Raw genomic sequence first — 10,979 nt, forward strand, 5'->3', positions numbered from 1 at the left:
TTGTAAAAGCTCATTATCACTGCAGATTTTTTAAGTTTTGATTCCTCTGAGACAGTTATCTGGAAGTGAAGAACAAGTGTTAGTCACCTCATTGAACTGAGGTCTCTGAGACAAGAGGTTAAAAATATACACAAGGGTTAAGGTGTAGCTCATAAATGTGGCCTGTATTCCTGTAAAAGCAACATGATTGACTGATTGACCTGGTGCTTCCCAACCAACCAGGATGGCCGAGAGGTTAAGGCGTTGGACTTAAGATCCAATGGACAGTTGTCTTCGTGGGTTCGATCCCCACTCCTGGTAGTGTGTGAAGCAGCTGTGTCAGCTTTGCTGTTTAGTACCCTGTGTGTGTTCACTTCAGCTGTGAATTACAGCCCCCACCTGTGCTTTGTGTAACTGCAGCTGCTTCAACATACTGACTGATGAAATAAACTCAAATTAAAAAGTCCTAAACTGTACCAACACTTACTATCTAGCTTTGGAAATATGTCTCTATCACTCATGGAGATGTGTTTTTATTTTTTTATTTACTCATTTGTAAAGTGGTTGTATTGCAATTTAACATGAAAAAATGAATTTGTTTGTTTTTGAATGTTTTTTTTTTATCATAATATTACACAATACCTGATGTAAATGATGTAAAATTCAGTCATTCAATCAGTCACCAAACTCCACTCAATATTAAAAAGGGTGGACTTATAAGTGTTTTGAACATAAAAACAACAATAATAATAAATTAAATGTATCAAAGCCACACATAAATTTTAAATTTACACTAAGCTGAAAATGAAAATCTATTTTAAAAATCCAAAGCTGTACCAACTCTTATGATCTAACTGTAGACAAACTTGTGTGTAGTTGATGGTAAGGTATATTTATTCATTTATGATCTTTTAGACTTCTGACTATATAAGAAATGAATTATGGAGTGGTTTGATGACAGTAAAATAAATAAATACATTTGTATTAATTTCCTGCATTACACCTGCCATACCGTACCATAGCTGTTGCAAGTTTAATCAGTAGCTACCTCTAGTAATAATAATTATTATTATCATTATTATTATTGTTGTTATTATTATTATGACCACACAGTGAAAACTAGCTAAAATATTGCTGAAATAGAAAAACTACCAAAACAATCTAGTCTGTATCTTCAAGTATATACAAAACATTATTAATAATACGCAGTAGCCATGTACAGTATTTATACATAATTTATAGTCAGTTTAAATTGACTCGACTTGTCTGCCCTCTGCAGGAAAAGTGAGGTAAAAGTGTGTTTGTTTGGCTCCACAATGAACTTCAAAGAAATCAACCTGAGCCAAACTTAAATTTACTATCATTTATCCAGGTTTTAAGAGATACAGAGGTCAATTTGGCAAGACAGAAAACAAAGCAACTTTGCATAGCTGTTCAACCTAAACATGTAAAATCACAGTTCCGTCTGGGGATAGGCCCCACAGCCTGTCAGAACATCACGATAATCACGGTTTACAGCTGGCCGTTAACTACCGTTCTCCTGGGATCATGGGAAATGAAGTCTTTGTCAAAATGGATCATACCAATCTTAAGGTACGAGGCAAATGGTAGCGAAAACACGGATCTCTTTTTTTATCTTAAGGTTTCATAGATGATGACTTGTATTTCTGTGGGTTGTTATATTTCTATATTTTTCATATATATTAAACAAACGTGAAAATCATCGAAACGGTCTTCGAAAAGCAAACGTCCGCCCCCCCTCTGTCACTGAAGAATACAGGCGGTCCGCTAATGCAAGTTCTCTTCCACCGTCGGATTACAGCCGAGGCAGCACGCCAGTGGACGATTACCAGGCCATAAAACGTCGAATAAAACCAAGAGTAAGTACTGTAAAGTTTTGTTTTTAGGATTTGGGACATTAAAAAGCGTGTCTGCCTGTAAAACCCACAGACTATTTTGAATTTAGAGTTTTTAAGCGCCACGTGGTCAACCAAACTACAAGTTGGAGGGGACTGTCAAAAAACTTGAGTAACGTAACTCTGCCCGGTGTCTCGGTGTTAAAGCAACAGTTGAATACAACACGAACATTTACTGTCATTAACCATCACTTTTACTGTGCCGTTTACCTGTTCTTTGGTTGGTATTATACATGAAATGCCCACTTCTTGCAGACTGACAAACTGTTGCGAATTGTTCAGTCTCCCATCTGATAAAATTTTGCATAAGTGAGTATAAGTTTTGCCTTGACGTTAATTGGCATTTCTTCAGCATAAAAGAAAAATGTATTCCCGTGGTTACTTTTTGTGCATAAGGGATTGTAAACGCATATTCTGTTTATGAGAATGTTTGTATTGTTTCTTATTTCTCTGTTGGACATTAGCTTTCCAACCCAGTTACCAAAGGTGAGTGTTGTTGATGAATCCGCTTTTCAGCTGATGTTCTAACACATGCTCTGGTTTACTGCAATTATGTGATGTAGTGGAAGTATTTTACACTGCCAGTTTATAGGAGAGGTACACCTGGCTATAACTAATGTAGTCTAGTCAATGTAGTCTGCAATAAACCCTACCTTCATGAAGATGAAGGTTAAAATGTTACTCCCAAAGACCAAGGTGGCATCTTCAGATGTCCAAACAGTCCAAAAACCAAAGAGATTCAGTTTATTGACAAATACAAAAAGAAAAGCATTAACTCCACACATGACATTTATGCTTCATGACAGAAATAATAAGTTATTAGAATCGTTGCTGATTAAGCTTTTGGTGCTTGACTAATCAATTAAAACACTAATTGTTTTAGCTCTACAATTTTATGTCTATTGACTAATTGGTCTACAGTTCACTTCATACAGCTTCAATTCAACTGCAACACAAACTACATCCTCCAAAATGACCATGACTTTAAATCACTAACTAAAAACAGTTAGGATTTATTGAAGGGATGTATTAGTTTTAACTGGGGGAACCTAATAAACTGGCAGCTGTGATTTATATTTCTGCATTGACAGTGCTATATGCAGTGCATCACCTGTTGTGTACAGTTTGTTTTTTTTTTTGTTTTTTTTTTTCATTTCAATTATCAAGTTATCCTTTATTTCATGCATGGAATTAGTGTCTTTGGGTTGTGATGTTTCCCTGCTAGTTTAAAGGCAGTGCTGCTGTCAGAGACATTTGGATTGTCTTTCATGAAACATTTATGATTTTCAATATAAGTAAATGTGTTTGGTTGAATTATTTTAAATATTCCATTCCACAATAGGTAGCGTACATTATCATCCAGCATGCCAAAGCAAAGGTGAGCCAGACTCTGTTGCACAAGTTGGGTTTTTAGATGTCTCAATAGAAACATCATACTTAATGCATAAACAGTGTTTCCTCGTTAATTGGACACAGCTGTGTCTGACAGGAATAGCCTTGTTCTACTTCTGCATCACATTCAACATTACCAGGGTGTAATTTACCTGGTGTGTTTTCAAGTTGAGATTATAATGTTAAACCTGTTGATTGATCATAAAATCACTATTTAAAAAATATTTGAGCTACATAAGTTTTAGTTTTGAAATGCATATTGAGGAAACACTGAAACACATCTTAACCTAAATGTGGCCATTTTCACCTTTTGTCATTTGTACTACCCACATTACTTTTTGCCTTGTTTGTTTTGGCCTTGCTGTTTGAAAGTCCAATGTGAGATTGATCAATGAACTGTTGTAATTTATCCTGGGATTATTCCACATCTCAAAAGCATATAAATGGAGCCCTTTTCATTCTCAGTTTGATTTATCTGTTCTTCTGCAAGTTAAACTCGCTCTGAACTCTTCCTGCAAAGCTCAATATGATAATATTTTTTTTGGGGAAAAAAAGCTTCTTGATCAGTCCCTTGTCTCTTTGCCTACAAGACCACATTGGCATCACATTTTATGAGCTATTTCAGATGTTTCTAACCAGCTCGTTCCTTTGTGATGCTAACCTCACACTGACCTGACCTAATGGCTCTAGCTTCCACTTGTTGCTTCTTTTCTCTCCTTATACACCTGGCACACAAGTGAGTAGAGAAGACACCCCTTTGATAGAGAAATGGATCAGTCTTTGCCAAACCGTCAGCAAAAAGGAGCCCCTCGACAAGCTGCACCAGTCGGGGCCGCCAGGCAGGTTAATGTTCCCACTTTGGAGAGAGGCATCATTAGTGGAGACAACGTCCAGTTTGGGAGGTTGCGGCGTCACACACGTTTGTCCCAGTCAGAGAGCCAGAGCTCTGGGCCTGAAGATGAGCGGTTGAGCTCCTCTGTAGAGGCAAGTGGCTCCTACGGTCAAAGCCCGATCCTCCAGGGCATGCAGGCAGAGGGAATCTGGTACAACCGCAGTGCCTACGAGCAGGCCGAGAGCAACTACCAACGCCGTCTTGCCTCTAATAACAACGGGCATCTGTCATCCTCTCCACGGAGCCCAAACACCAGAGGCTCCTTGACCTTCCGCTCCAGACGTGGCCACGATCAGAAGCAGGATCAGGGGCACCCAGTCACCACAGTGAAGGCCTCTGGTACCCCTCACCGTCAGTACAGTAGAGGCCGCAATCGCACCTCCTCTGAGACTGAGAAGGGAGGCAAAGGCAGCAAGGGGCCAAACCAGAGGAAGAGGGGCCTGTCTGAGACGGAAAGCAGACCCAGAAGGGACAAGTATGACACCTCTCACACAAGGAATGGGAGAGACTTGATGTGTGTTTTCAGTTTTATTTAACCATATTGATAATTTTTTTTATTTGTTGTCTGTCTGCATTTTTGTTTGGCCTTTTTCAGTTCTGCTAACTTTTGTATTGTGTGTAATATTTTTGACACGCAGGTTTATAGAAACTAAAGTTTTTTGTTTCAGCCATATTCAGACCGACTTTAGTGCTGCAAGAAAACTTGCGCTGCAGTGCAATGAGACACCATCCAGCTGCTGTATTTGCTGTATTTCTGCTGTGTATCTTGTGATCATTGTGAGTAAAGAAAAGAGGATTTCTTTCCATAGTTATAAAATTCAGAGTTGTGTAAAATCTGTGCAGTGTTCTGGCATCTAATAAGCCTTTAAACTCATGGATAAAACTCAAACTGGACTTCCTTGATCAGATTTCAGTCTCTCATACATTCCTGAAACACACCTCACCAATGCATCCTCTTGCAATTTTATAAACACCCACTAAGTCTGGTGTCAGTGTCACATGTGTGTCAGTGTTAATGTACAACTTACATCTACGTACAGTCATGTATAGTAAACTGAGTGTGTTTAAACAATTAAGTACATCTCTGCTGTCACCAAGGGGGGGTTGCTGTATGGGCAGTGAGCAATGTTTTGTTCTATAATCCAGACTTTGCAGACCAGGCAACTCTGTTTCACTGACTGAGGAATGTGTAAATGCCTGTCTGCTGCAGTAACCCATCAGCAAAATTAGAAGGGGAGGCGAAACACAGATGCAATAAGTTCTTTTTTTTTTTTTGTTACCTGTTGTTTTACAGAATATGATGCCGCAGTTGTTCCTGTGTCAGCTTGCTGGTTGTATATATTAGAAAATGTCAGACTTACACATTGTTTTTTTCCTCTCCCTTTTCCACCCACATCTCCATCTGTGACTCTGCATGCCGTTGTAACCTGTAATATACAGTCCAGCATCTAATTAAGCCACGTTCTGTCGCTCATTTCCTGTCACTGATTGTGCTGTCTGTAACAATCTAACACCTGGTCATGACTGATGGTCAGTAGATAAACTGTCAAACACTGATCAGTGTTGTTTCATTGTCTAACTTAACTTCACTTTCCCTCCTCAGTACCAACATGAGTGGACTGCAGTGCCTCGCCACAGAGAACATATGGTTTGACAAACACCGCTATGATGAGGCAGAGAAGTGCTTCTACGAGGGAGTCAACGGCCCCTCCACACAACACCAACAGGTAAAAAAAAACACAAAAAAAACACTTCATTTTGAATCCAAGATGTCTCTTTCTTCTTATGAGTTCCCTTTTTATTTGCAGCCCCAGACAGCAAAATATCTTTTGATTTTTGATATTGTCAGACTTTTATGAATATGTTTCAACCTGAATATTCTCAGAAATAGGGACATATGGGTTTATTTTTAGTTGGCCTTTATTTTCATTCCTGCACTAGCAGCATTTTCTGTCTGTTGGTTCTTCCTGTCCTCCTCCTTCTTGACACCTCCTCACCTCATGCTTCCCTCTCAGCGGCTGCACAGCTCTGTCAGTCACCAGCCTGTTGGTTTAAGCAATAGTTACATCATCGATAGTCACCAGCGCTCGGCAGCCCAGAGCAGCTGCGTGCATGTGAGTTAAGTCACCCGATTTAGAAGTGAGAGGGGTCAGGTGGTTTGGCAGCTGTCTCTGCTTTTCAGGCTGTCCAGGGCTGCAACAGCAGCTCTGAAGAGTGTCTACACAGGTCCAGAAAACAAAAGAGAAATTATAACATGATCACTTCAGTTTCACCCAATCAGAAAAAGCCGTATCTCCTCCTGTACTCATTGTGATTTCAAGTGATAGATAGGTTTGTTTTTATGTGCTGAGTTTTTAAAATACATGCCTTTTGTTTGACCAGAAACAACCTCAAACCCCGCATAAATTCAGTTTATAATGATATATGACAAAGAAAAACAATATTCTTTATTTGGATTTTCACTATTTTTGCTTGAAAAATTGCTGAAAGGATTAATTGATTATCAAGTTGACAGTTTTTCTGTTGACTAATTGTTAGCTGTTGAAATACAATGTGTTTACAGAAACAATGTCATAGTTAGCCAGGATTGTCACCAGGCCTTGCTGTCAACATATTGTATTGCATTGGGACCATTTCTTGGGTAGAAAGCAAGAGAACATGTACTGAAGTGGGGAAAATTACAGATGTGCCATGAGAGGTGCAGGTTGGGTCATCATGTACCCTCATGTCTGCTGCCAGAATGTGTGTAACTTTTATATTGCAACATCAGATACAAGATAACCCAGAACATCTCATATTTATTTACTTTGACTGTTCATCCTCTAGATGCATGAATTCACAAGGATTTTGTTTTGAAAAAGACTGTAGAGGTTTTAAAACCATCAATCCTTTTCAAATCACTCAAATCTTTTAATAACAGCTTCATCCTACATGTTGGATGTATGGGCCATCCTGCTTTTTTGTCCGTTTTGCACACTACTTCCTGTCTTTCTCACTGCTCCTGCTTCATTGCTGCTTTACCCACACATGTCTGTTGAAGAACGATGTTAATCCCATCCTGCTGGACATTGCTAAATCCCGACAGAATATCCAGCAGTCCCTAAACGGAGTGAGTACTGTACTACAAATGAGCTGCAGACCTACCCCCTGTAGTGGCTGGGCTGTACAAACTAATGTCTGTGTACCAGCCCTATAATGGGGGAATAGTTGTTTAAATGAGAAATGGTGATTCAAGTATAGACGACAAGTTCTTGGGGACATTTTAGCCTTTGTTGAGAAAGCCTTTAGCCTGCACTTGACAAGAAAAGTGCTATATGCATGCTGTGTTGTAACTTGGTGCTTGTTTCCCTTTAACCTCTGCTTGTTTACTCTATAATTTTCATTGTGCTGTCAGTAAATTGCTCATGTGTTTGTCTATACATCAGTGGTTTTTAACATTTTGTTCACAGTATGAATGTGGTCATGTTTGGAAAAATCAGGTTTTTCTCCCCAGTTGCTACATAAATGTTGTGACCTCAAGTCTGTCTAAAAACAATACTCACATGCCCATATGTAAATGGAGAGTTCTTAAGATGATAACCGTACCTACCTGTAGCTGACATTACAACAGCCCATTAATGAGGTTCTGCAAGTTTGCTAAATAACAACTATAGTTTTTAATGGGGAAAACCTCCTCAAATACATAATCTGAACTGGATTAAAATCCCTAACCAGAGCTGTTAATGTTAACAATGTTAACTAACTGTTTTTAGAGCTCAGGCCTTTAACATGTCATCAGTAAAACTTAAAGAATCAGTTAAAATGGGTTGAAAAGGTTACTGCTAGGCTACTTGATGTTTCCCATTTTGGCACAATTTTTTTACTCAATCATTTGATACAGTGTTTATTTTAAAAAGATAATGTTTCATTGTGTTTCTCTTAACACATTCACAACAGTTTCTATCTTGTTACAGACGCCCCTAAAGGTGTTTTTGTAGCATCTGACTTTCTACCTCATACCACTGCTCTTTTCCTCTTGTCTTTGTCTGCGTTTCCTCCCGTACCTTAACATTGTACATTACCGGGTGCAGGTGAAAACGGCCCTGCAGCAGGGCAAAGGGCGCCAGCAGAAACGGCAGCACAGAAATGTAAGTCCTCCACATTCAGCTTTGCTGTGGTCAGACCTGGGAGTGCTGCACAGCTGAGACAGACAGCTGGGTGTGTTGGCTGTGTCTGTTGCTGCCTGATGTGGAGTGTGTTACTATCATCACAGCACTAAGATGTGTCATCATGCATCACCGTCTCACCCATCATCCTGCATCTTTTTTTTTTTTTTTTTTTTTTTTTTTTTTTTTTTTTTTTTTTTTTTTTTTTTTTTTTAAAGCCACTATAGACAGCCACTAACTGATTTTTATGATGCATTATTTTGGGGTGAAAGTCACAGCCTTGATTATTTCGCTGCATGTTGTGATCATGATCATCAAATACAATTAAAATACTGTTCATTTGCAGAAGTCAAATATTTGATTTCCACTTTTCAATCTTGGTTCTCCCTGCTTTCAGTCTGAATGATGACTGATTATATTTAAAATACTACGAGAGTTATCAATCTTCTGATCCAATTCTCAGAAAGAAAACTAGTTTTGCTGGAATGTTGAACTATTACTTTAAAATAATTATTAAATGGTTGCCTCCTTGAAGTTTTGTTTAAAAACAGTCTTAACATAGTTTACCTGCATGTTGATTGTAAACATTCAAACCTCTCACCAATTGAGGGTAGAGGGAGTAAATCTAACATCAGCATTGTGAGTGTGAAGTGTATTTAAATCATTGGTGTTCAATAGTTTTTAGTCTTGCATGTTTATTTTTTTTATTATTATTATTTTTTTTTAAACTCAGCACATTGACTTTGGTTTTGTGGCTTGCTCCTTCACTTCAGACTTGAACTGGACCTCGCCCTGGATGATAGTGGACCTGCTTTTGTTACCATTTTAACTTCAGGCTTGACACTTGTTAATTGATTTGTGTTTGTTTTCTAGTCATCCTCACATGCAGGAGGAGACCAGGAGCTGGTTTCACGCATGAAGAGCCTGGAACTGGAGAACCAGACTCTGCACAAAGGTGTGTGTGGAGTTTTTCCCATGCCTGTCCTTTTTGCTCACTTGTTCTGGTTTTAACTTTACTGTTGTGTTGCTTGTTTAGTGGTGGAGAACATGAGAGCAGCCCTGCAGAAGCTGGAGTCCAGAGTGGCTATGCTGGAAAAGACACCTGTATCAGCAGCTGTCCCATGTGCTAAGGTAGATAAATAATTTTAGATATGTATATCCTTCCTCACCTGCAACTATTATTTTCTATTGTATGTTTTTTGCCGTCATGTTTTAACTGCAGATAAATAGATAAAAAAACTAAGAAATTAACCTTATCAAATTAACCTGCTTCTGAACAGCTCACTCTTAAAACAGTTTTCCCCATCCTTCTCCACTGTAACAGGCTGCACCAGTCCAGGCTGCTCCTGTCAAACAGGTAAAGGTGGAAAACGGTGGTGGCGATGATGATGATGACGACGACGACGACATCGACCTCTTTGGCAGTGATGAAGAAGATGAGGAGGCAGAACGCCTCAAGCAGGAGCGCTTAGAAGCCTATGCTGCCAAGAAGGCTAAGAAACCCACCCTGATTGCCAAGTCATCAATCCTGTTGGACGTCAAGCCTGTACGTAACAATACCACCCTAACTGTGTAATTTAGCTCATTTCAATATGCTGCTTCCACTGCTGTTGTGGAAATTATTTTTAAAATCATTCATCTAAAATGAAAACCTGTGCATTTAGTGAAAATCAGGTAAAGTATGCTCTCGTTCAATCTGATGGCAAATATCTAAAATGTTTTGCTGTAACTCATGGATCCTGTGTTGAATTTTGTTTTAACTTTGTCAAAATTAATGTTGATGTCTCTTCCCCTCCTCTATTTTCCATTAGTGGGACGATGAGACAGATATGGCGAAGCTGGAGGAGTGTGTGCGTTCGGTGCAGATGGACGGGCTTCTGTGGGGAGCATCTAAACTTGTGCCAGTGGGTTACGGCATCAAGAAGCTACAGATCAACTGTGTGGTCGAGGACGACAAAGTTGGCACCGACATCCTGGAGGAGGAGATCACCAAGTTTGAGGACTTTGTAAGTAACTTTTAATTGTGTCTCACCCTTATCCCAGACATGTTTCTTGTTTAATCCAAGTGGTGTTTAGCACTTAAATTGTATGGATTTTATCTGCTTGGGGCTTCAGGATATCATTGTTAGACATTCTGCAACCACCCTAAAGTTCATTTGTGGTGCGCAGTGCATTGAAAATGCTGTAAAACAACAAATTGTCATTACCTTCCTTTTAAATAAAATGAGATGTCATTTCTGATGTGCAATATTTGTTAATTTTTGGACAGAGCCTGACTAGTTGTTTCTAGTCAATGCTAGGCTAAACTAACCTATCTAAATCTCTGCCAGAAAGAAAGTAATCATACTTCCAAAAAATGACACCCTTGAATTCTAAAAATGCTCTTAATCCCATTAAATGCTTTATTTGATTTTCATTTCATTCATTTGATTTTATGTAGAATAAATCACAATATAACATAATAAACACTTTGACTTCTTTTTTTCTTCCTCTGCAGGTCCAGAGTGTAGATGTTGCTGCCTTCAATAAGATCTAAGCACCTCCAGCTCTGTACCTGCTCCATTAAAGTGTTGCTGCTGCTCCCGGCTTGCACAGTTATTAAAAAGCGAAGCTTTGAGCACAAACATCTGTCTCAGTTTCATTATTATTCACGGT

General features: G+C 38.9%; 1 protein-coding gene and 1 non-coding gene across 5 annotated transcripts; both read left to right on the forward strand.

Moving 5' to 3' along the window:
• Positions 1-217: 217 nt before the first annotated feature.
• On the forward strand, positions 218-300 carry trnal-uaa. The gene has a single exon. It is a non-coding gene; the product is annotated as a tRNA-Leu (tRNA).
• A 1,471-nt stretch (positions 301-1,771) lies between these two features.
• On the forward strand, positions 1,772-10,948 carry LOC111230962 (elongation factor 1-delta-like). 4 transcript variants are annotated; one of them, XM_022757866.1, is made up of 10 exons: positions 1,795-1,859; positions 2,360-2,381; positions 3,238-3,273; positions 5,783-5,906; positions 8,250-8,306; positions 9,198-9,279; positions 9,361-9,455; positions 9,649-9,870; positions 10,136-10,330; positions 10,822-10,948. In XM_022757866.1, exons 3-10 carry the CDS (start codon positions 3,260-3,262, stop codon positions 10,858-10,860), a joined length of 828 nt encoding a protein of 275 aa, XP_022613587.1. In that variant the 5' UTR covers positions 1,795-1,859; positions 2,360-2,381; positions 3,238-3,259; the 3' UTR covers positions 10,861-10,948. The 4 variants fall into 4 exon arrangements, with proteins under 4 accessions (XP_022613589.1, XP_022613588.1, XP_022613587.1 ...); XM_022757867.1 differs by lacking the exon at positions 2,360-2,381 and having other exon boundaries at positions 1,792-1,859; XM_022757869.1 differs by lacking the exon at positions 8,250-8,306 and having other exon boundaries at positions 1,800-1,859.
• The last annotated feature ends 31 nt before the right edge of the window (positions 10,949-10,979 follow it).

Source organism: Seriola dumerili, unplaced genomic scaffold (assembly GCF_002260705.1).
Source record: "Seriola dumerili isolate Sdu_G_001 unplaced genomic scaffold, Sdu_1.0 BDQW01000291.1, whole genome shotgun sequence".
Taxonomy (NCBI): domain Eukaryota; kingdom Metazoa; phylum Chordata; class Actinopteri; order Carangiformes; family Carangidae; genus Seriola; species Seriola dumerili.